This window comes from Trichosurus vulpecula, chromosome 2, assembly GCF_011100635.1.
Source record: "Trichosurus vulpecula isolate mTriVul1 chromosome 2, mTriVul1.pri, whole genome shotgun sequence".
Taxonomy (NCBI): Eukaryota; Metazoa; Chordata; class Mammalia; order Diprotodontia; family Phalangeridae; genus Trichosurus; species Trichosurus vulpecula.
In genome coordinates, this window is record NC_050574.1 from 188271816 (window position 1) to 188298006 (window position 26191).

At 39.8% G+C, this 26191-nt stretch overlaps 1 protein-coding gene across 1 annotated transcript in view; it reads right to left on the reverse strand.

Moving 5' to 3' along the window:
- FLT3 (fms related receptor tyrosine kinase 3) overlaps positions 1-26191 on the reverse strand; it is an 83086-nt gene that overhangs the window by 11493 nt on the left and 45402 nt on the right. Inside the window, exons 11-20 of the mRNA XM_036744002.1 lie at positions 19275-19381; positions 18499-18607; positions 16587-16762; positions 10645-10751; positions 10414-10546; positions 10220-10324; positions 6952-7062; positions 5040-5187; positions 1686-1768; positions 450-577 (exon numbers count right to left, since the gene is read on the reverse strand). Of these exons, the coding sequence (XP_036599897.1) occupies positions 450-577; positions 1686-1768; positions 5040-5187; positions 6952-7062; positions 10220-10324; positions 10414-10546; positions 10645-10751; positions 16587-16762; positions 18499-18607; positions 19275-19381 (1207 nt within the window). The remainder of the gene's footprint in view (positions 1-449; positions 578-1685; positions 1769-5039; positions 5188-6951; positions 7063-10219; positions 10325-10413; positions 10547-10644; positions 10752-16586; positions 16763-18498; positions 18608-19274; positions 19382-26191) is intronic.

Genomic DNA, 26191 nt, shown 5'->3' on the forward strand with positions numbered 1-26191 from the left:
GAGAGAGAGAGAGAGAGAGAGAGAGAACATGAGAGAGAAGATGCCAAATTGGGGGTAGAGAGAAGATGCCAAATTGGGGTAGAGAGAAATCAGGTCAAGACTTGAGGATGCAGGTACTCTGACCCTATTGATCCCACAAAGTCCTAATAAATACTTAGTTAATGAATGAATGAATGAGACCGAGCTCCTGAGGTGGTTTTGGACATATCACTGAATTTTATGCTTTGGGTACCCTGATCCAACTCCAGCAGCTACTGGCCTTCTAAAGGAATCTCATTTCTACTGCCAAGACAAAGCAGGGTTTTTTTGGGGGGGGCGGTGAGGGAGTGAATAGTGAAAGAGACAGAACTGGAGATTCCCAAGTTAAAGTTCAAGACAGATGCATTAAAGCAAATCTCCATGTTATCATCTTTTTTCCTTTGCAAGTTTCTCTCTCAAAAGGAACATACCGACTTTAATTCAAGAAATTCCATTCCTTTGGCAACTTGATAAGAGAAACAGAGAAGATCCTCAAATGTAAGCACATTGAAGTCCTCTTCTTCAACCAGCCTTTTTTGGTTTTCATATTCAATTTCTTCTGTAAAATACAAATAGACTTTACTTTTACAGAAAACACCAGGAAAGTTACCTGCCAGAGGACATTACCAAAGGCACAGTTGAATGGTTTTCAGCTTGGGCTTGTAGGCAACTTCAAGTGGGCTTATTGACTCTTCCAACTGTTCTTTTTTTCCCTTTTGGCACTTCAATATCATTTTTAATTTATACTAATAGTCATATTGCGCTAACTAACTAAAGAGATCTGGCAAATCTATGTTAGTTAGAACAAACCACCTTAATAGCACAGCAATGATAGTTCACACTTACATGAGACTTTTCATAATCTGCAAAGTCTTTCCCTCACAACTAGCCTGTGAGGTAGAAAGGATGAGTTATTTCCATTTGATATACAGGGAAACTAAGGTTCTGAGAAGTCAACTGACATTTCCAGGGTCACACAGCTACAATAAGTACTTTGGGCAAGATTTGCACCAAGCTCTTCTGACACTGTGGCTCAGACTGATCTGCCTCCTGGAAATTGTCCATATTAAACTAATTAACTCATTTACAAGGTGAAGTTTCTTCTCTGAAACTCTACCCCACTAATCTATGACTGCAGGTAAATATAATGATCTACAAAATTTACAGGGCAGGTTTGACACAATCTTCATAAATATAAACTTTTCCACTTTAACTATAAAATAGAAGGCTGTTATAAAGCTTTGTGTGAAGCCAGCTATTATAACAGAAGAGGACAATAAACACAGTATCTCACATTCGTAGCACAATTTTAAGAACTGCCCTACTATATTGTCTCATTTGATCTCTACAACGTTACTATGCGATATTACCCCCATTTTACGAAAAAACCGAGGCTCAGAGATATTACGAAGTTTGTCCAAGACCACACTACTAGCAGAACCAGACCTAGAATCCAATTTTTCTGACTGCAGCTTCATTTTCTTGCCATTATTTCTTGCTGCCTCTCCAGTCATGCAATAGTATTTCCACATGTACCATGAGGTTGGCCAACTTGGAGTTCTTGGACCTATTTCCTTTTTCAATTTCTATTTATTAGAAGAAAACATGTTCGATAATGGAATTTCAGCATTGGACTGGACCTCATGGGTCATCTGGTAATGCTTTACCTTCAGAAAAAAATGAATTCCGGCTGAATCCAGAGGTCAGATCTAAATCTTGGCTTATGTGAACTCCTCCTAAACCTGGCATTCTATTAAATAAAAGAGAAAACACACTCCATTAATTAAATTCTCTTTTTAAACCAATGTTATCTAAATGTTACAATTTATCAGAGAATGTGACCCAAAGTATACCTAGCTTTGGAATGAAAAGCAAGCTACCTGCTTACCCTCTTTATATGATTAAAAACACTTAGGTGACTCTTGAGTTGGCTGCTCCTCGTCCAACCAGAAGAAATTCTGCTCATAGCTAGAACCAGTTTTGAGCTCTTGAAAGGCTGGATCCAGAGGAGAAGTGGAAGAGAACTAGCAAGTTGATTTTTTTTCTCATTTCACATTAATTAAAGTTTATAATACTTTCCCAAGAATATAATGAGCAGTAATTGTTGTGCTTTCATGATGTGTTGTGGTGGAACCATCTCAAAGAATTCAGTCAGACCATTTCTAATCCAAGAATAGGCATTTATTGAGATTGACACCTCTCATGAAGCAGGCTAAATTGCAAGAGAAACCAGCAACTTAGTAAGACAAGGCAGGCAATTTTATGGTGTAATGATGTTGATTACACAACAGAAATTATGAATATTAAAAAGGCAGGAGGGATTTGGTAATGGGGAGGGGTCCTAGCCTCAGTGGAACTGCACATGCGATTACCCACAATGCATACAGAAAAACCCATTGGGGGGGCCTTGTATGTATTACAACGATATAATAAGCCTCTCTATGTCATAAGTTCACCTAAAGGACAGCTTTTGCTATTACTGTGCAGGTGTCCACTTAGGGAAAGTCCCTTCTATTGTTTTGGGGTCCACATCCTGCTCGGGCATCCTGGTGGTGCTGCTTTCTGATTGGCTATTGTGGTCCTGTCTGAGATTAGATGGATGTGATTGTGGTTGAGTGCATGGACACACCTGCATGAGGAATGGGTCTGGGGGCAGTGGCTAGCTAGAGGCAGTGGCTGGGATCCCATCACATGGACACATATGCTGTTTCTATGAGAAATATGAGTTCATGGAAATACCTGTTGTTCTACGGATCAGTAAGGTATATATGAGGAAGTTAGGATATTAAGTGCAGGTGGGGGGAGAGCAGCGGATAGGTAGGGGAAGTGGCCATATTGAGTCTGGGGGCCTGTGGTGTGATTAAACCCAGATCATATCGTTAAATCAGGACATGCCTGCTGTTCAACAGGGCCCATAAGGGAATTAGAATATTGGGACAAGGGGCAGTTTTATTAGGATTCCATCAATTATCATAATTATCCTGTGCATATAAAGATGTCACACTTTTCCACTAGGAATTGACTTAATGCCCAATACTCAAATGCATCCTTTTTTTATAATTTTGATGCCTTTGGGAAAAGCTGTAACTCTCATGAAAGTTCACACAGTAGTAGTCAATAAGTGATTATTGCATTTTATGTACTTTGCTATTGTTGTTCACTTGTGTTAACTCTTTGTGACCCTCATTTGGGGTTTTCTTGGCAAAGATACTGAAGTGGTTTGCCATTTCCTTCTCCAGCTATTTATAGATGAGAAACTGAGGCAAACTGGGTTAAGCAACTTGCCCAGGGTCACACAGCTAGTAAATGTCTGATGGCAGATTTGTACTCAGGAAGATGAATCTTCCTGACTTCAGGACTGGCTGTCTAGTCATTTCACCACCTAGCTTCTCCATTGTACGTATGCAACATAATTGTATGTAATAAAGTATTAATAATGGCTCTTAGAACTGAAAGGGACCTGAGAAATGTAATGGGGAGGAGGGTATCATCATCATAATATAAGAATAACAAACTATTCCTTATTATAGTGCTATGAGAAATGACGAAGAGGATGGTTTCATAAAAACCTGGGAAGACTTGTATGAACTGATAAAAAGTAAAGTGAGCAGAACCAGGAGAACAATGTACACAGCATCAGCAGCATTGTAAAGATAATCAACTCTGAAAGATTTAGTTAATTTTGATCAACACAATGAACCACGACAATTCCAAATGACTCAGGAGAGTTTTTGGACTCAAGAGTATAGATGGAGCATTTTCTCCATCTTTCTTTTCCTTTCTTTCTTTCTTTCTTTCTTTCTTTTTTTTGGCAACATGGCTAATGAAGAATATTTTTTTTGCCCAACTATTCATATTTGTAATAGGGTTTGTTTTTCTTGCCCTTTCATTGTGCAGGGGGGGGATGGGATGGGGAGGAAGGGAAGGAAAGAAAGAATTTGGAACTAAAAAAATGAATTAAAAAGACTCTGTACTTAAAAAAACCCAACTCTTCCACTGAGATGAATATGATAATATCTACAGAATTTTAATAACAGATTAATAAAGGCTCAGAGATGGGAGGGGACCTCAGAAAGGTGCTTTTGGGGAGGGGGGGAGGAACCAGAACTGTGACTGATTTCATTCCTGTGGGGAAGTTCCCAGTGAGGAAACTCCCTCTAAGAACACAGGATGGAACCAGCTCTCAGAACTTATAATGTTAAAGAGTTGACTGGGGTTGGGGTGGGGTGAGTGAGACAGAGAAGTTAAATGAATGGTTCGGGATCAAACCATGTGTTAAAAGCAGGCCTTAAGCCTAGGGCATCCTGGCTCCAAGGCTAGCTGTTCATCCCAATATATTGCAGTAACTTAAGCAGCAGAAAATGCTTAAATAATAAGACTATATCTTCCACATATTTTGGAAAACATCTCCTAGGATCACTCAGCAGAACTGTTGTTCATGCCAGAACATGGAATCTCTCCCCTACCTCCAGCTCCACCTGAGAATACGGAGGGTTAGCCATTTTCGCGTGGTCTTCATCATTGATAAAATGTGTGCATTATGTTGTAGAGATACAACTAAGCTTCTCTTCCCTATCATCATTTGACAATAAATGGATCCTTTTTAAAAAGTCCGATCTGTGTGCCAAATACCAATTATTATAACAAACTTAATACCTAAGTTAGTCTGAAAGAATATATTAGACACCTTAGAATTTAAATCAACACTTTCTGACTACAACCTAAGTAATAATTAGAAGACATTACTTAATATACTGCTGCAAGGACCAGAATGCTTCTCGGGACATAATTTAAGTACTAGAAGAATATGTCCTAAATAGCACGTTAAACAGAAGAAAAGTATCGTCCCTTTTTTTGTAAATGAGAAAAACAAGGCAAAGAAAATGATTTTTCAAAAGTTGTTCAGGAAGTTCATCATTGAGCACAATCTTTGGACTTTTAGCCTACTGAGTAGGTACAAAGATGGGAACAGGGCACTTTGGCATTTATTTTACATTGCAATGTATTAATGATTCTTTTACCTGGAACTTGAGTGGAAAGTGGGATAAAAGCTGAAATTGTGCTGTTTGAAGACTTCTGTCCATGTCCTGTGAAATTTTTCTCTCTTGCTTCTTAGGTAGTTTAGAAGATCCCCATAGCAACAATATTCAAATATCAAATAAATTGGTCCTGAAATAACAAAAACAACGTATAATGCTTTAAGGTTTATAAAGTGCTTTGCATATATTACCTCAATTGAAATGGTTACCATTTGAATCATGAATACATAAACATACAAGATATGCTACAAGAAAGTGTGTATATAAGACAACATACAACAATAGGTTAGAATAATAAAGATTTTTTTTGGTCTAGACCACTGATTTCACCAGTATAGGGACTTCCTGTTGTGGCAATTCCCTTTATGCAAATCAACAACTACTTTATATCTTAAAGTCTTGGAGAGTTTCCTGGGGGTACTGAGAGTTTAAGTGACTTGAAGGTCTTCCTATTACAGAATCCCCAGGAGTGGTCCCATGTATTTGAATTCACATTATTCAAAGTTATAATTATGCAAAATGTGGTAATTGGTTCTGGCCCAGTGGAAATATGCAGTGAGAATGCAAATAAATGTGACCACTTCAGGAGATTCATTATTCACACTGATTAGGATCTACCATGCCTCTGAATTAAGATGAGAAAGGGCTCACTTCTCTTCTATCATAGGAAAGTACAACTTGCCCAGCTCTTCTTAGGCTTTACTGAACCCCATAGTACTGAACCCCAATTCCTTCTGAGGAGAATAGCTTTTTCTCTTTGCATCATTATAACCATTGCTATCTTTGCAGCCTTCTCAATAACTAACAAATCTGACTCTCATTTTTTGTGCCAAGGGAAGTGCTAGGCACACTACAGGAACTTATTAAATATTGTTTATTGGTTGATTGAGATTTTTTTCTTTTGGGGTTCCCATTTTCTCTATGGTTCCTGTCCCAGAGAAAGGGAGAATGTCTTCCATATGTTTTGGATATGCAGTACTGAGACTGGCGAGGATAAGGGCACATATGTCTTGGACTTTCCCAACCAGGAGTGAACCAGACTGTGTACGTTCAGACGGTGGTGCTGAACTCAGATGAGAATGGATCTCTATGGGCTGCACAGATCTCTATGGGCCGCATGTTGACTTAGAAATCCACAAATTAATGTTACATTCTGTCATATTTTTATTTACTTTGTTAAATATTTCCTAATTATGTTTTCATTCAATTCAGGCCTCACTTGGGAGTTTTGCTGATGGCAGGGACTGTGAGTTTGGTACCTCAGCCCTAGAGAATCTTGACTGAAGGAATTTTCAGGGTCTGCTCTGGCTACACCTCCTGTGAAGAGGGTGGTAGAGAAGGGAGCAATCACTGGTTAGGTGCCTACCATGTTCCAGGCACTGTGCTAATCCTTTACAAATATTGTCTCATTTTGTCCCATTCCATAAGATTGTAGGCCAAGGTCTCTATCCAGCTACTTCAGTTATTGATATCAACACATTTATCTGTGTCAGCCTGCAGCCTGTTTCTATGGGTTAAGAAAGATGGAGGTTGGGAGAGTTAGACATATTTCATAGAACCTATATGGATTAAATGGCTTGGGGTCGTATTATCATATCTATTTAGTTATCTCTTTCTACAATACACAGTGCCTACTGTCTAAACCTTTTGCCTTTTCCCTCTTTTTGTATCCCCTGGGCTTAGCCCAGTGCTAGACATATAACAGGGGCTTAAGAAATGTTTATCGATTGACTGAACCACTCAGGAGGCTTTTTGACCCTCTCTAACTGAGAAGTACTAAAAAGTATTTGAAAGTCCCACACTCCATCTACTCCTCTCAACTTCTTCAATGGGACTTTCATTAGTCAGTCCCTTAATGCTGCTGGCCACTAGAGTGGGGGTGGATGGTCATTACCTGACAGTGTACATGCTCCTAATAGGTTCACGATATTCTCATGGCTTCCAATGTGAGTCATCATCTTGAGTTCCGACATGAGAGCATCTTTTTCTGAGCTGTCAGACTTTTCTGTTAATGAAAGCATATGCAGAAATCTTTAAACTAAAACATTAAGGACTAAAAAAATACTGAAAATTAGATTTTGTTTCCTGGCTTAAGAAGGGTTTGTTTTATTCACCTAAGTATATTACGAGGAAAAAAAACAGGCAGGGGAAGGGGGAGTGTTGAATTGCTTAAAGTCAGGTCATAAACAATAAAAGTTAATAAAAAAAAAAAGCTGAGATCCACTCATGACTTTCTTGTCCTTTAGAACTGTGGTTTGAGGGTTGGAATCAATGGCCTCTGACACCCTTCCAGCTCCAGATCTATGACGCTATGATTTACACATCAATCCCTACCATCTTCAAATGTCTCAAGTGAAGCTAGCAAGTGGAATGAATTTTATAGGGATCTATGGATTTCAATTAAATATTCCTATTAAACAAATAGTGTGATGGTGCCAGCTTTTTAAAAGCACTTGCCTCTCCACAGATTTCATTTTATCCTTGTGAAGTGCACCAGCAATGGCTAGGACAAATGAGTCCCCTAGTTTACAATGAGGCTCAGAGGGACTTAACAGACCCTAGTCATACAGTTGAACTGGCCCTTCCTCTTGCCTTCAGGTAGGACTGCATTTAAATAATATGAGGATGTATAATCCTGGTTTTAGCTCAGCTAAGCACCAGTTACCAGTCCACCTTCCTCACCGAAAAGAGTGTAAACACTTTGTCCTCCCAAGGAAGAAGGTCTCTACTTGTCCTCCTCCTTAGAAACTTTCTGGCCCAGGGTCCCAGGTGTAAGTGGAGAATGACTGGCCAGCATCCCTGATCATCAGGACTCTTTGTGACCCCATTTGGCTTATTCTTGGCAAAGATACTGGAGTGGTTTGCCATTCCTTTCTCCAGCTCATTTTATAGGTGAGAAAATTCAGGCAAACAGGGTCAAGTGACTTGTCCAGGGTCACAATGTGTGAGGCCAGATTTGAACTCAGGAAGTTGAGTCTTCCTGACTTCAGGCTCAGCAAGATCATAGCTCTAGAGACTTCAGAAGTTCCCAAACTTATTCGGCCTACCATCCCCTTTTTTAAAAAAATTGCTCAGCAATCTCCTGGAAATACTTTTTTTTAACCTTTTAACAGTTTTTGTGAAATATGTGTCATTTCAAAAAAATATAAATTTTTAAAAATGATGCATCTTAAATTTAATAATTTATTGTAAATTTGTGGGTTTTTCCTGCACTGAAATTTTGATGATGCAATATTACATCATGTAACCATATAGAATCATATTGTAAACAAGTCATTACATGCACATATTTCTGCTAATGCATGCTGGACTTCCTGACAACGTGCAACACACTCACCTGCCAACACTTGCTTGTTGAGACCTGTTGGCAGACTTGACCACTGATCAGTTATAACTCGTATTTTGTGTGTTTATTTGGAAAATAGTGTAATCACTACAACTTTACCTCTCTTACACAACAAAACATGTTCAAATGGTTTTTCAAAATTTTCTTTTCTTCTCTTCTTTTCTTATGCTTCCACTACCCCCTTATTTTTATTCAACACTTCCCATTTGTACCTGAGGTTACTACCACCCCCCTGGATTGTTCCAGCGCCCCCCAGGAGCAGTATTGTCTACTTTGAGAACATATACTTAGAGCCAGAAGGGACCTCAGTTGCCATTGAGTCCAGGCCCCTCATTTTACAGAAATGGAAACTGAGGCCCAGAGAGGTAATGATTTGCCCAAGATCCCAGAGGTACTAAGTGACTCATCCAGGATTTGTACTTTGGTCTCATGATGCCAAGGTCAGTGCTCTGTCTACTACACTGTTACCTCTTCTTGAAAGTAGCTGTTAGCATTAAGGCTTCTAATCTTCTCTTCTCTAGGCAGAATCATGTCTTTGTGTTCTTTTCCTATATCTAACTTTGCAACACTAGAATAACAATATTACTATTACTTCTGACAATTCTGTAGCACTTTACAGTTTTCAAAGACACTTCTGTATACTACTTTAGTTGAGCCTCATAATAACTCATATCAGGTCATTATTATAGGGATTGATATCCTTTTACAAATGAGGAAACCGGGGTTCTGAGAAGTAAAGTCTCTATGGCTCCCCTTTTTAACTTATGTTTAAAGCTAAAAGGGACATTTTTTTAGAGTGGCTCTTCCTATCTCACTAGGGTGGAAATAGAGGCCACTCACAGGCTCAGCCCCACTACTGACTGGCTCAGTTTTCACATGCTCTGTTGCCAATATGGGCCAATTTGCTCCAATTCAGACAGGCTTTTGGTCCCACCCTACCCTGTTCCCAGGGGCTTAAATTTTAGTGCTCAACTTGGTGTAGACACCCAACTGTCATAGCCCACTGTAGTTCAGAACTCCCCAGATCAAGAATGCCACCAGCGTTAGCTTCTCTGAGAGTAGACGCTACAGGTATAGACCATGAAGTGCCTTTTAGAGGTTGTCTTGTCCTATCCTTTCGGCTATCAGAAGAAAAACTTGAGCATGTGCATCTTTCTAGTTCTGGAGCCCCAAGACTGTGACCTTTGAAAGACCTGACCCTTATGATACCGGAAGGGATAGTATCTGCTTGCAGCAAGTACACCCCCAGCTAGTTCCATGGCAAACAGATGCTCATGAATACCAAACAAATCACAATGGTAGCTTATACTTCCTTGATATTTTAAGAGCCACAAAGCATTTTACTTTTAACAGCTTTCCTTTCAACCTCCCACCCCTATGAGATAAGTGGAATGAGTACTGTTGTTCCTGTATTATTGTCCCCATTTTACTAATAAGGTAACTGAGCCAAGAAGAGTAAGGAGGCTTCCATTAGATCCATCCCATTTTTGGTTTTGGTTTTACCTCATCTGTAACAGCTAATAAAAAGCATTAATGTTTAAGGTTTGCAAAATGCCTTGCAAATATCTCATTTTATCCTCATAACAACCCTGGCTTATCTAAGTACTATTATTATCTCCATTTTACAGTTGGGGAAACTGAGGGAAACAAAGGTTCAGTAACTTGACCAGGGTCACACAGCTAGTAAGCATCTAGGGCTGGACTAGGCCATCTAGCCCCATCACTTCTCTTCATCATGGCCTAAACACATTAAACAATTTAGGGGCCTAACTGAAAATGAAAACCTCTTTAGCAAGGCTGCTCAGCTTTACTGTACCTTTCAGCATTTTGACAGCAACTTGGATTGAGACTCCAGTTTCACTGATTCCATAAGCTGTAGCATTCATCACTTTCCCAAAGGCACCTGAGCCTAGGACCTGTCCTGCAGGGCAAACATGGGTGTACATGTCTGTTTTAGTTTTGGGTCAACAGGACAATTTCACAGTGCTATTTACTGCCTACATCTCTTACCAAATTCTAAGTTTTCTCTCGGAAACTCCCATTTGAGATCATATTCAAATTCTCTGAAATCAACATAGAAGTATTCATTATCTGATGAGCCCGTCACTTGTACCATTTGCAGTTGACTTTCATACCTATATTGCTTCAGAAAAGGAAAATGGAGCCCATTAAGAATACAAAGAATGTTGCCCAAAAAATAGGGAACAAATGTTTTTTGTTTTTTACTTTCTTGGTTTTTACCTTTCTGTACTTATGAAGAATGAGTGTGAGTAAAACAGCAATGAAGGGAAGACAAAATCCAATGGTGATATAGAAGGAAACCTTGTCCTGGGTGACAGGAAAAGATCCTGAAACAAAATAAAGTTACTAAGCAATGATTTTTTTTGGTTCTACATTTTAATCATTGACTCAGATAAAAGCACAATTATTAGATTTTCAGGTGACAGAAGGCTGGGAGGGATGGGTCCCATCATTGGATGGCAGAAAAGAGACCCAAAGAGGTTATGACATACCAGAATGAGGGGCTAAATCAAATCAAATGAAATTTAGGCATAGGGACTGGACTTGCGACTTCACTAGTTTATGGAAAACTAAATGAGGAAATTCCCTCCATCACAAAGGTCATCACCTGAATTGTTGTCTTCTGCTTAGAGCCCTGAGGGGTTTAAACGACTTGATGTAAGTCGCATTATAGTTACGTGTCAAAGGCTGGACTTGAACCTTGTTCCTGCTGATTTTGAGGCTACTCTCAACCCACTATAAAGAGGAGGCTGAATAGGAACAAATGTAATGTTCTGCATTTGGGTCAAAATAAATAAACAAACAATTGTTTAAGTACAGGGTATGGGAAAGCCATGGTTCAACAGCAGGCTATGGGAAAAAGGCCTGGGAGTAGAGTGGGGGGTGATGTATTCAATATGACTCCACAGTGGGATGTACAAACCAAAAAAGCCAATGAAGTCCAAGGCTACATTGTTTAAAGAAATATTATGGTTTTTTGGGGGTGGAGCCAAGATGGCAGCTGGAAAGCAGGGACCAGCATGAGCTCCCCACTGAGTCCCTCCAAAAACCTAAAAAAAATGGCTCTGAACCAATTCTAGAACTGCAGAACCCACAAAAGAGCACAGGGAAGCAGGGCTCCAGCCCAGGACAGCCTGGATGGTCTCTGGGTGAGGTCTATCCCGCATGGAGCTGGGAGCAGAGCAGAGCAGAGCGGAGCAGAGCCCAGTGTGGGAGGCGCAGACCAACCAGACCAGGAGCCGGGCAGAGTGTGCCCTAGCACCCCTAATCAGTGAGCTGCAGCAGTTACCAGACTTCTCAACCCACAAACACCAAAGACAACAGAGAAGGTTAGTGGGAAAAGCGGCAGGAATGGAAGGAGTTCCCGGTTCGGCTACCGCCCCAGGGAGCAACGGAGGTGGGGCAGCTACAGCTGCAGTTGCTTCTCGCCCCAGGTCCACCTGGTGGGAGGAATTAAGTGGCGGATCAGAGCAGGAGTGAAGAGCCTGCTGAAGATCTAAGTCCAGTCCGGGTTGGGGGTTCTTGGGGAAGGAGGAGTGCTGGTATGGCAGAGCTGGCACATCCCCCCCCAAACATGGAACATAGAACTCTTTAGTCTACAAGCAGTCATACCCTGCTGAAAAACTCAAGGGTCAAGTTAGTTGGTTGGGAATATGGCCAGGCAGTGAAAATGCACCCAGATTCAGTCTCAGACTCTGGAATCCTTCTTTGATGACAAAGAAGACCAAAACATACAGCCAGAAAAAGTCAACAAAGTGATAGAGCCTACAACAAAAGCCTCCAAGAAAAACATGAACTGGTCTCAGGCCATGGAAGAGCTCAAAAAGGATTTGGAAAAGCAAGTTAGAGAAGTAGAGGAAAAATTGGGAAGAGAAATGAGAAGGATGTGAGAAAACCAAGAAAAACAAGTCAATGACTTGCTAAAGGAGAACCAAAAAAATGCTGAAAAATACACTGAAGAAAACAACACCTTAAAAAATAGACTAACTCAAATGGCAAAAGAGCTCCAAAAAGCCAATGAGGAGAAGAATGCCTTGAAAGGCAGAATTAGCCAAATGGAAAAGGAGGTCCAAAAGACCACTGAAGAAAATACTACCTTAAAAATTAGATTGGAGCAAGTGGAAGCTAGTGACTTGATGAGAAATCAAGATATTATAAAACAGAACCAAAGGAATGAAAAAATGGAAGACAATGTCAAATATCTCCTTGGAAAAACCACTGACCTGGAAAATAGACCCAGGAGAGATAATGTAAAAATTATTGGACTCCCTGAAAGCCATGATCAAAAAAAAGAGCCTAGATATCATCTTTCAAGAAATTATCAAGGAGAACTGCCTGGATATTCTAGAGCCACAGGGCAAAATAGAAATTGAAAGAATCCATCGATCTCCTCCTCAAACAGATCCCAAAAAGAAATCTCCCAGGAATATTGTTGCCAAATTCCAGAGCTCCCAGATCAAGGAGAAAATACTGCAAGCAGCCAGAAAGAAACAAGTTGAGTATTGTGGAAACACAATCAGAATAATCCAAGATCTGGCAGCTTCTACATTAAGAGATTGAAGGGCTTGGAATACAATATTCCAGAGGTCAATAGAGCTAGGATTAAAACCAAGAATCACCTACCCAGCAAAACTGAGTATCATGCTCCAAGGCAAAATATGGATTTTCAACAAAATAGAGAACTTTCAAGCTTTCTCAGTGAAAAGACCAGAGCTGAATAGAAAATTTGACTTTCAAACACAAGAATCAAGAGAGGCATGAAAAGGTAATCAAGAAAATGAAATTTCAAGGGACTTACTAAAGTTGAACTGTTTTGTTTACATTCCTACATGGAAAGATGATGTGTATGATTCATGAGACCTCAGTATTAGGATAGCTGAAGGGAATATTCATATATATACATATACACATATATATATATATGTTTATGTATATATATGTATATGTGAGTGTGTATGTATGTGTATATATATATATATATATATATATATATATATATATATATATATATATATATAAATACAGAGAGAGAGAGAGAGAGAGAGGGCACAGGGTGAGGTGAAGATGAAGGGAAGATATCCAAAAGAAATAAAATCAAATTAAGGGATGAGAGAGGAATATGGTGAGGGAGGGAGATATGGAGAGATAGAATGGGGTAAATTATCTCACATAAAAGTGGCAAGAAAAAGCAGTTCTGTAGGAAGGGAAGAGAAGTCAGGTGAGGGGGAATGAGTGAATCTTGCTCTCATCAGATTTGACCTGAGGAGGGAATACCATACATACTCAATTGGGTAACTTACTCCACAGGAAAAAAGGAGGAAGAAGAAGATTAAAAAGATGGGGGGGGGTGATAGAAGAGAGGGGGTGGAGGTAATCAAAACAAACACTTTTGAAAGGGGACAGGGTCAAGGGAGAAAATTCAATAAAGGGGGATAGGTTAGGAAGGAGCAAAATATAGTGAGTCTTTCACAACATGAGTATTGTGGAAGGGTTATACATAATGATACACATGTGGCCTATGTTGAATTGCTTGACATCTTAGGGAGGGTGGGTGGGTGGGAAGGGAAGATCGGAGAGAATTTGGAACTCAAAGGTTTAAAAACAGATGTTCAAAAACCAAAAGAAAAAAATTTTTGCATGCAACTAGAAAATGAGATACACAGGCAATGGGGCGTAGAAATTTATCTTGCCCTACAAGAAAGAAAGGGAAAAGGGGATGGGAGGGGAGTGGGGTGACAGAAGGGAGGGCTGACTGGGGAACAGGGCAACCAGAATATACACCATCTTGGAGTGGGGGGGAGGGTAGAAATGGGGATAAAATTTGTAATTCAAACTCTTGTGAAAATCAGTGCTGAAAACTAAATATATTAAATAAAAAGAAAAAAAAAGACAATTTTCAAGGCCAAAAAAAATGAAATATTATTTCAGAATGAGGGATATGAGAAGCCATTCACAATACCTTGGTGAAGCCACATCTGAATTATTTTTCTTCAGTTCTTTGGGCTGCAATTTAGGAGAGACATTGACAAGAGAATATGCCAGAGAGCAAGCAGAATGGTGAGGGGAATATGAAACTACTGTAGGAGGGTGAAGGAACAGGGAATATTCAGCCTAAAGGAAGTAATACTTGGGGGTTGGGTTAGATCACTGTCCTCAAACACTGGAAGGATTGTCCTGAGAAAGAAGGATTAGACATATTTGGCTTAGCAGGTAGAATTAGGGCCAATGTATAGAAGTTATAGGGAGGTACATTTCAGCTCAATATAAGAAAGAACTTTTCAACAATTAGGGGATGGTGAATATGGAATGGACTCCCTTATGAGGTAGTGAGTTCCTCATCAATGAAGGGATTCAAACACAGGTTGGACAAAGCCAGGGATATAATACTAAAGGGAATTTGCACTTTAAGGATTGGTGATCATCCAACTGTAAGATTCTATGTTGCGTGAATCTATGAATCAATACTTCTGTTTATTATTCTCACTATTTATTTCTTTATTTTGTTCATTACTATAATTTATTTATTACTATAACAGTGCTCATTAAAATGTGATCTACTATTTTAATAACTATGATTATCAATCCCTCACCTCCATAAACAAATGTTCCAAAGCAACAAAATTCAACAAATATCAGAGGCAGCAAGGTATTGCTGTAAATGGAGTGTTGGATGTGGAGTTAGGAACAATTGAATACAAATCAAGCCTCAGACATGACCCTAGGCAAGTCACTTAATCTCTTTTTGCCTCAGTTCCTCAACTGTAAAATGGGGGTAATAATGGCACCAAGCAAGGTGGTCGTGAGGATCAATAAGATAATGCTTAGAACAGTGCCTGACACATAGTAGGAGTTATATAAATGCTTATTCTCTTCCCTAGGGATTACCTATGGCTGTGAAGCATTCTCTTGCAAATAGTCACAAACACTCTACATAGATTACATTCAGAATAACAAATCAAGCAATGTTCTTATTTGAGGTGCTTTCCTGGGGAAGAGAGATTCCACTTAATTGTAATTTCAGAGGGCAAAACTGGAATTGACAGGGAAAAGATTTAGTGCGGCGGATTTCAACACAATATAAGGAAAAACTGTCTCACAACCAAAGCTATTTGAAAATGGAAAAGGGATTCCTCCAACTGATGAAAATATTCAAGTAGGCTGGATGACCCCTATCAGGGACAGAGTAGAGAACATTCCTGCATAGGTTAGGGGGTTGGATTAGGTGATCTTTGAAATTCCTTCTAACCATACAATTCTGTGATATGAAGGAAAAGGCAGAAACCTCTTCTGTTTTCTCATTGATGCTACACCTTATATACGGAACTAGAGCTATGTATATATGTGTGTATGTGTGTGTATATGTAGGTATGTATGTATGCACACATGCATATGTTCTCTATATAAAAGTTACATACTTAAGTACACAGACTAAGCAATTCAGGGAAGTCTTAGTAAGATGTTTCATTATATGGATATGTGAGATATGCAAAGCTAAATGCAGAAGTTATGTTTTGGGCAACCAGCTATACTAAATATTACTACAAGTTGAGAAGCCCCAAGTTTGCTGAAGTTAAATGGGGGTGAGGGGTGGGGTAGGGGGACACCTCTAAAACATATCAGGAAGAAGCAGGCCAGCAAGAATTTTAACAACAATGGAAAATATGACAGAGTTGCCAAAGTGCTGAGTTTGGATCTGGAAAATGTCATCTTTCAATTTCTGTTATTTTTGTTGGAATTCTGGCATTTTCTAGGTATTGTTTTGATTCCTGAAGGTAGAGATGGCATGCTTATCAGATTTTCTGGTAACAGAAAGCTGAAACGGGTGGCCAGTATATTGCATGGCAGAATAAAGATCCAAAAATGTTATGACATACTAGAATAAAATGAAATTTAGACATAGGGACTAGACCTGGGATTTTATTGATTTATAGCAAATTCCCAGATAAGGAGTTTCCCTCTGTTTATAGTATTTCAGACCACTTCCAAGGAACTCCAAAGCACTTGATGTCACTGGGAATTCATGTTTGACTCACAAAACCTTCTCATGCATTGAACCCATTTCCCTTTGTAAGGCCCCTTTAACTCTGAACCAACACGGGGAGACAAGCTAAGCTGCAGGAAGTTCCTGTAACTTCTGCATCATAATGGGAATGGCACAGTACCTGGAGAGTTGAAAAGCTTTGCCTCACAGGAGGAGCCCAGTGAATTGTTGGCGCAGCATTCAACTAGGAGTCCTTTGAACTGCTCGCTCAGATTTAGGGTGCTGCTTGATGTCCACTGTCCAAATGCTTTCCTGCTAGTTCTCTCATTCCAAATCCCTCCTGTGATTTCTGTGCAACTGAAAAGAAATGGCACCCATGGGAAATTAGGCCACAGCCATGGATGTCAGGTACAATACATCATTAGATTTCAATTCAGAATCTCTGCAGAGAAAGCTACCTGGAATTCATCTGTATATCTCAACAAAAAACAAGCCACGACATCTGACCTATTATTCAGTGCAATGACCAATCATGATCCCAGAAGCTTTCTTCCTCTTAGTAAAAAATGGTGGGTGGCTACAGGTGGGGAATGTTGCCTATCCCATCAGGTAATGCATCAGTCAGTTTTGCTCAGTCTCTCTTGTTCTTTACAAGGGAGGGTTCTATTTTTTTAATTAGATTTTTTATTTTTAGTTTATGACACTCAGTTCTACATGTTCTTGAGTTTCAAATTTTCTTCCTCCCCTCCCCACTCCCCACCATGACAGCATATAGTCTGATATAGATTCTATATATACTTTCACATTAAACTTTTTACACAATAGCAAAGTTGTAAAGAAGAATTATGACCAGCGGAATGAATCATGAGAGAGAAGAAACAAAATCAAAAAAGAAGAGGCAAAAAAGGGAGAGCAAATAGTTTGCCTCAAACTGCATTCAGACTCCATAGTTCTTTCTCTGGTTGTAACTAGCTTTTTCCATCATGAGTCCTTTGGAGCTGTCTTTGAGCCTTGTATTGCTGAGAAGAGCCAAGTCTATCAAAGTTAGTCATCACAGAATCAATATATCTGTGGTTGAAGGGAGGGTTCTATTGATGAGTAGGGGGAAGGATGCTATAGGGAAAGGCCCATGGTGCAAACAAATAAAACTTGGGGGAAAAAGTACTAACAAGTCATAGCTTCTGCAAAATGGATTGATTCTTCCTTAAGTGTATCAATTCTTTAAAAGTTTTATATTTGAACAAGAGAATTGCATAAGGAAGAATATGAATAGTAGCTCTCATTGTATCTGAGCTTTAACTTTTTGTTTCACAGAAACTTCCACTGAAATTGAGGCCCATAAAGATTAAATGCCTCTCCCAAGGTCACACAGTAAAGAGTGGTAGAAGGCTTTACCCTTGGTCTAGTGCTTTTATGACTACACTACACTGCCTGCTTTCTTTTTAATTTTTTTTTAATTTAACTAATTTTTTTTAATATTTTAAGTACGAAACTGTCTCCCTCCCTCCTTCCCCACCCTGACACGTGTGTGTGTGCGCGTGTGTATGTGTGTGTGTGCATAAAAACATACTATGCATGTTTCTACTTATGAATTCTTTCTTTGGAGGTGGATAGTATCTTCCTTCATAGATCCTTTGTAGTTGATCTGAGTATCTAAAATATTTAGAATAACTCAGTCATTCTCCAAACAATATTGTTGTGACCGTATACAATGTTCTCTTGGTTCTGCTCATTTCACTCTATTATTTCATTTAAATCTTTCCATGTTTTTTCTAAAATTGACCTGCTTCTCATTTCTTACAGCACAGTAGTATTCCATCACAATCATACACCACAACTTGTTTAACCATCCCCCAATCGATGGGTATCCCTATACTGCCTGCTTTCGAAGATGACAACAGAATGTAACTCCCTTGAAGGCTGGGTCTGTTTAACTTGTCTTGGGTTTCCCAGCACCAACCCCTGTACCTGCTTCATACATGGAAGGTGTTTAATAAATGCTTTTGGTCAGTTGATAATTGACCATATGTGCAATATGGATTGCGGTTGCAAACAGCTCCGCCAACATAAGAGGAAAAAATATTTTTACTTACTTGGAAGACTTGTCTGTACACTTCTTCCAGGTCCAAGATGGTGAAGGATAGCCATCAGAGTAACAAGAAACCTGATTTGTTGATGTATCCATTTTTACTTGAGGTTTCCCTGTAAAAGACAATAAACATAAAAAAGTCCATAAAATACTGTACATCTAGGTTGGGGTCTAAAAGACTGACCTAAGGATACAGGTGGCTCTTGGGAGGCCCAGCTGCCTTTCCTGGAAGGGAAGGACACCTGGAATCTTCTACCATCACTCCTGGAAAAGCTTGGGCCTCGTCTGGCTCCTTCTCCCACCCCTGAGTGATAGCAAGTCTTTTCCTTTGCACTGTTTTGCTGGGCAGGGAGCTGGTGTGCAAATCTTTGTTTCACTTTCTCTGAGCCTTAGCTCAGTTTCAGGGGCTACATGAGCTCCAAAAGGTACAGGCCACAGTATTCTTTTCTTTTCAAAAGCCAAAGAAATGGAAATAAATAGCATCATGAAGACTGAAGTACTGAAGTAGTTTCACCAATACCAATACTGTAATATTTGGGTCACTGTAATGAGTTACCATATATAGAAAGCACATGGAATTACAATTTTTTAAGTGTTTACATGACAAGGTAGGGGAGAAATATTAATAAAATCCACTAGCTTATATTTCAAAGTAGCTTAATTTTTAAAATAGATTTTCAGCATTATCTTTTGGCCATTATTTTTGTTTTTCTAATTACAGTTCATAAATAAAAGTATTAAGGAGTTAATGTGTTTAAATTTCCTTTATTTTCAACTTACTTTTTACATAGAGTATAAATGTTTTTGTGAACTGAGCATCACCATTTTCTGCATGGAAGGTATATTCTCCTGGCCGGTGCTTATGGTCACAAAACTCTGATGTGCTGCTGGAAAAAAAAAATTACAGACAGAGTTAGCCAGACAATCATATGAAATGCTAGAGAAAAAACAATTGCGGATTATAGTTCGTAGGCTAGGCTTAATTCAGGCCAGTCTTGAGCTACAGGATCAACATTAAAATGAAATGAGAAGGCTCACAGCCCATCCAGAAGTTAACAAAAGGAAGCTTATTTAGTCATATTCCTTAGGCTGTGTAAGTGAGTAAGAGCTCTGATTGTATCTGTGTGAGTTTTAACTTTTTGTTTCACAGAAACTTCCACTGAAACCAAGGCCCAGAAGGACTAAATGCCTTTCCCAGGGTCACACAGTAAAGAATGGTCGAAGCCATGAGTACAAGGAGCCTTACCCTTGGTTTAATGCTCTTTGTCTTACACTACACTGCCTTCTTTCAAAGATAACAATAGAATGTAAGCTCCTTGAAAGCAGCGACCAGAGGATTTGTCTTTGGATTCAGGGAAGGGAAAATTCAGTAAAGATACAGCATTCATTCAGGTGAATGCAATTTCTTTGCGTCTGTATGGGCTAGAGATGTGAGGAAAGAGCTCCTGATTCCTTATGTGATGACTTTTGTTGTTAGGCTACCAGGAAATGGCATCAAAAGTCCAAGACTTAGTTTTCCAAACTGATTAAATCTCCAAGACAGTTTCAATACTTTTAAAAGAAAAACAAGTCTAGCTTATATAGTAGATAGTTTTCCTACCACAGTAAGTGTGTATATGGGTCTTCAGTGGGAAACTTAGCTGCTTGCCCCTTTCCCTCATAGTTACAAGGGTAGTGACAGACACTTCTTGAGCATGTCATAACATCTCAAGGGGTAAAATGCCTCCTTCCCATCTCTCATGGGAACTCAGAATTGTCAGAATGGCCTGGAGAGGTATGAGGATTCTGTAGACTCCATGAGGAATCTGCTTCCAGCTCAGCCCAGTTTTCAATGTAGAGGTTCCCTAGGAGAATAGGACAGTTCTTGTCCTTTATTCTCTGATTCTTGGCGGTTCTCCTGAGATTACAATGTAGCCTGACCACCCAGAAATTCAAAAGCCCTAGAGTGTTGGAACACCATAAGAGCAGAAGGGTGGGGGTTGATTAATTGAATCAAGAAATCCCCGGTTTATTTTTTTTAAGTAATAAAGTACTTTAACCAGGCAAGACCACATCACAATCAATCATTCAAAAATAGGTTTCAGGCTAAGCATGAAAAAAAGATCATCACCTGAGGTGATGTTGCACAAGAAACTGAGGAAACTGGGTAACACCCTGTGTGGCCTGTTCGGAGAGACTTGAAACTAGTTAAGAACTCCAGAAATTTAATCAAGTGGAGAGGAAAGAGAGAGTTCCAGGAAAATCCCTGAGAAAAAATGGTTGGGAAGGAGGGGAGAAGAAGCCCAATCTTGGTCTTTGTCTCCTACCTCCCTCATGTTAGTAAAGTAGGACCTTTTGAGTTTCAGAGGTCTGAAGGACTTCCCCTTGGTGCACTAGCAGCAACCCCAGATCAACTGACCACAACGTCTACACTGGGAACCAGTGACAGAGACAACAGGAAGATTCACAGCTCTACAAAAATCCAGCACTAAAGCTACACCATATTTAAGGGGAAGTTCCTGAGTAATGCCCCATCAAGAGGAGAAAAAGGTTTCTAGCAACCAGAAGCTGTGAGTTACATGCCCCTCTAAGTCCCATATGTACTTGTGGCACAAAGTATCATAGACTTGGCGGGGTTTGGGGGAGTGGGATTTTTTTTATAAATTGTTCTTACTATACTATCTTAGTAAATGGTCCTTTTAAAAACTGTCTGGCTGACTAATGGATATCGACCAACAATGAAGATGGGAAGCACACCAGTGGAGGCTTTTGAGCCAATAGTATTAGAGAAGAATCCCAGCACCCCTTAGGAGTACTCCTAAGCCCTGATGGCGGAGAAGCAGCCAGCCTTACTCCTGGGAGCCTGACTCAGCAGTGTGAGTGTAAACTGGGATAAAGACCCCCAAAATCTCTATATCTGCTGCAAGTGGGACTGGAGGGAATAACTCTACAGCATTGCTACAAGGGTAAAAAAAATGCTTACTAAAGAAATAAAATGAGGCAGGTAGGTGGTTCAGTGGGTAGAATGCTGGGCCTAGAGTCAGTAACACTCATCTTCTCGAGTCCAAATCTGGCCTCAGACACTTACTGCTTGTGTGACCTTCTAGGCACGTCACTTAACCCCGTTTGCTTCAGTTCTCCTCAACTGTAAAATGAGCTGGAGAAGCAAATAGCAAACTACCCTAACATCTCTACCAAGAAAACCCCAAGTGGGACATGTCTGAAAATGACTCAACAACAACAAAGAAACTAAAAAAAGTAGTAACAAGAATAGATCTAAAGTATTTTCTAACCTCAGAGAGATCAACAACACAGAAATGGATTTCCCTTACTATGATATTTATGAGGAGAGACACGGCCTATGAATAAGGGGCCAGCCTCAGAATTAGGACATGGACTACAACTCTGAGCATGACTACAAGCCTGCACCTAACATATCAGTGTCTCAGTCAACTTTTTTTTTTTGAGGCAATTGGCGTTAAGTGACTTGCCCAAGGTCACATAGTAGCATCTAAGGCTGTATTTGAAGTGAGTTCCTCCTGACTCCAGGGTCTACGCTCTATCCACTGTGCCATCTGACCGCCCCTTCAGTCAACTCTTTAAGACTATAAATTGCAGAACAGTTGCAGATCTGCATTGTTAGAAGGAGTTTTCTCACTGGAGTTCCCTATATCAGTAAAATCATTAGGGTGAGACAAAAAAAAATCTCTATCTATATCTATCTCTGTCTTTATATCTGTGTGTGTATGGCATTATGAGCCTTCATGCGTTGATATTACGCAGGAAGAAATTTATCACCCACTTACCAGGCTTCCCTCTGCTAGGTAGATTAAGTTTAGAATTATTTAAGCATAGATAATGGTCATGAAGCCAAATTTAGAGGAAGCTAGACATCATTAGGGTGGTTAATTTGTAATCTTATACAAAACAATTTTTATAGCAATTCAGGTCACCCAAATGTCTTGTAGATCAAAAATTAATTAGTTGGATAGGAGAACTGGTAAAGAAGGTCATCGAGGTAAACTTGTCTTGATTGGGAAGAGACCACCCTGAAGTCTTATACAGACTCTTAAGAGGTCATGCTGCCCCATGCCTATAGTACAGGTTGGGACAAGACTTTCTATCCAAAGGTCTTCCTCTTTGACCAGGACTACAAGAAGCATGTACCTTGAAAAATTGTGGGGCACAGGTAAATAGTTCACTCTCACAAAGAGGGATGGGTGAGGAGTGGATCTATCAGGGCTGTCTAAAGTATGGCCTGTGGCCTGCCATGCAATTTTATGCGGCCAGCCTGTGTTTACTTACGGGCATGGAAATTGACACAAATGCTTTAACTAAAGCATCTGTGTCTATTTCTGTGCTTGTGGTGGACATAGGCAGGCCACATGGAGGTGCACAGCCTGTGTTTTGGATAGCCCTGGGTCAGATAATAATAAAAACGGATTCTCTTTATATAATAAAGATGGATTACATTTGTGTAATATGTTAAGGTTTACAAAGAGATTTCCTCACAGCAAGCATGTAACATAGATATTATAGGTATTATTTCCATTTTGTAGCTGAGGAAACATATATAAAAGAAAGAAATTAAGAGATTTACCCAAGGCCATACCACTTGCTAGTTGTGGAGTCAAGACTAAAACCCGATTAGATGGAAGGGTGTCCTGAGAGTTCAGGGGTAATGATAAAAAGGCAAATTATTTTTTTTTCTCCCCCAAGTGCAAGTAGGAAATTAAGGACCTTTGACTCTAAGCTTCTTTGGTATTAGAGTTGATTTGGTTGAATGATAACTAAAGAAGTATAACAGGAAAACAGTTTCTCTTTTTAAAGTAGACCAAAGAAATCCAAGATTAGATTTAAAAATGTTGATTAATAGTTAAGTTTAGTTAGTAATGTGGTCAATTAAGCCAAATCTACATAGTAAATGGGAAAATAATGATCAAGCAGGGTAGACAGGTTCATGGGCTCATAGGCTTACAATTATTAGTAATCTAGAGCTGGAGTGGGGACATTCACAATTATCAACCAATCTCTTTTACCCTCATATTTGAGAGCATACATTATTTTATGTAATAGATGTGCCTAGAAAGTTGCATGTGAATAACATCCTACCTGAAATGTCCTCCTTTTATATAAAGAATCCTTTTGAAGCTAGAACAATTGGCCTGAATTTTCTGCTTCATTAGCTAACAGTTTTACATATTTGCTTTTCTTAAGGTGGGATACCCCTGCCTCAAGTATAGACATGTTTGGGGCCTTTTTCAACTGCCAAGCAGCTCTTCAGCTCTGCATGTACCCTCCAAAGTGGAAGCTGTTTTTTTTTTTCTTTTTATAAAGCCTTTGGTCAATTCTCCTCTAATATCTGTGAAGTAGAATTAGAGGATTTACAGGCACTAAGATAGAAGCACTTTATCTGATCCCCTTAGATGTTATCCCTTTAGATGTTATCCACTGGGATCTATGATGCTGTTTCCCCATTCAGCTTTACTTTAATCACACCTTTCTTGGGTACTTTTATGTTATATGGTATTGTAATTATCCATATTGGAAGATTCTAAGCTCCATGACAGCACAGCTTATGCCATAGAGTCACTCTGGTGTAGTGGAAAGAATGCTAGATTCAGAGTCAAGAGACCAGACTCAGATTCAAATCCTGAATCTGTCACTTACTAACTGAGGGACCCTGAGCAAATCATTTAAATCAAATTAAAGCAAGTCATTTAAATTTCCTCATGGGTAAAATAGAGATAATACTCCATATACTGCATATACCTCAACAGATGATTGTAAAGAAAAAGATTTATGGGGGTGGAGCCAAGATGGCAGCTGGAAAGCAGGGACTAGTGTGCAACTCCCTGCCAAGTCCCTCCAAAAACCTATAAAAAATGGCTCTGAACCAATTCTAGAACTGCAGAACCCACAAAATAGCAGAGGGAAGAAGGGATCCAGCCCAGGACAGCCTGGATGGTCTCTGGATGAGGTCTATCCTACAGGGAGCTAGGAGCAGAGCAGAGCGGAGCGGGGCAGAGCCCAGTGTGGGCAGCGCCGACCAACCAGACCAGGAGCTGGGTGGAGCGTGCCCTAGCGCCCCTAATCAGTGAGCTGCAGCAGTTACCAGACCTCTCAACCCACAAATACCAAAGACAACAGAGAAGGTTAGTGGAAAAAGCTGCTGGGGACAGAGTGAAAAAAGGAGTTCGAGGTTCGGCTACTGCCCTGGGAGCAGTGGAGGTGGGGCAGCTACAGAAGCACAGCTGCAGTTGCTTCTGGCCCCAGGCCCACCTGGCAGGAGGAATTAAGTGGCGGATCAGAGCAGGAGTGAAGAGCCTGCTGAAGATCTAAGTCCAGTCCAGGTTGGGGGTTCTTGGGGAGGGAGGAGTGCTGGTGTGGCAGAGCTGGCGCATCCCCCCAAGCTTGGAACATAGTTTTCTTAACTCTACAAGCAGTCACACCCTGCTGAAAAACTCAAGGGTCAAGTTACTTGGTTGGGAATATGGCCAGGCAGCGAAAACGCACCCAGATTCAGTCTCAGACTTTGGATTCTTTCTTTGGTGACAAAGAAGACCAAAACATACAGCCAGAAGAAGTCAACAAAGTCAAAGAGCCTACAACAAAAGCCTCCAAGAAAAACATGAACTGGTCTCAGGCCATGGAAGAGCTCAAAAAGGATTTGGAAAAGCAAGTTAGAGAAGTAGAGGAAAAATTGGGAAGAGAAATGAGAAGGATGTGAGAAAACCAAGAAAAACAAGTCAATGACTTGCTAAAGGAGAACCAAAAAAATACTGAAAAATATACTGAAGAAAACAACACTTTAAAAAATAGACTAATTCAAATGGCAAAAGAGCTCCAAAAAGCCAATGAGGAGAAGAATGCCTTGAAAGGCAGAATTAGCCAGATGGAAAAGGAGGTCCAAAAGACCACTGAAGAAAATACTACCTTAAAAATTAGATTGGAGCAAGTGGAAGCTAGTGACTTGATGAGAAATCAAGATATTATAAAACAGAACCAAAGGAATGAAAAAATGGAAGATAATGTAAAATATCTCATTGGAAAAACCACTGACCTGGAAAATAGATCAAGGAGAGATAATTTAAAAATTATTGGACTCCCTGAAAGCCATGATCAAAAAAAAAGAGCCTAGATATCATCTTTCAAGAAATTATCAAGGAGAACTGCCTGGATATTCTAGAGCCACAGGGCAAAATAGAAATTGAAAGAATCCATCGATTGCCTCCTCAAATAGATCCCAAAAAGAAATCTCCTAGGAATATTGTTGCCAAATTCCAGAGCTCCCAGATCAAGGAGAAAATACTGCAAGCAGCCAGAAAGAAACAATTTGAGTATTGTGGAAACACAATCAGAATAACCTAAGATCTGACAGCTTCTACATTAAGGGATCGAAGGGCTTGGAATATGATATCCCGGAGGTCAATGGAGCTAGGATTAAAACCAAGAATCACCTACCCAGCAAAACTGAGTACCATGCTCCAAGGCAAAATATGGACTTTCAATAAAATAGAGGACTTTCAAGCTTTCTCAGTGAAAAGACCAGAGCTGAATAGAAAATTTGACTTTCAAACACAAGAATCAAGAGAAGCATGAAAAGGTAATCAAGAAAAAGAACAAGAAAAAGAAATTGCAAGGGACTTACTAAAGTTGACATGTTTTGTTTACATTCCTACATGGAAAGATGATGTGTATGATTCATGAGACCTCAG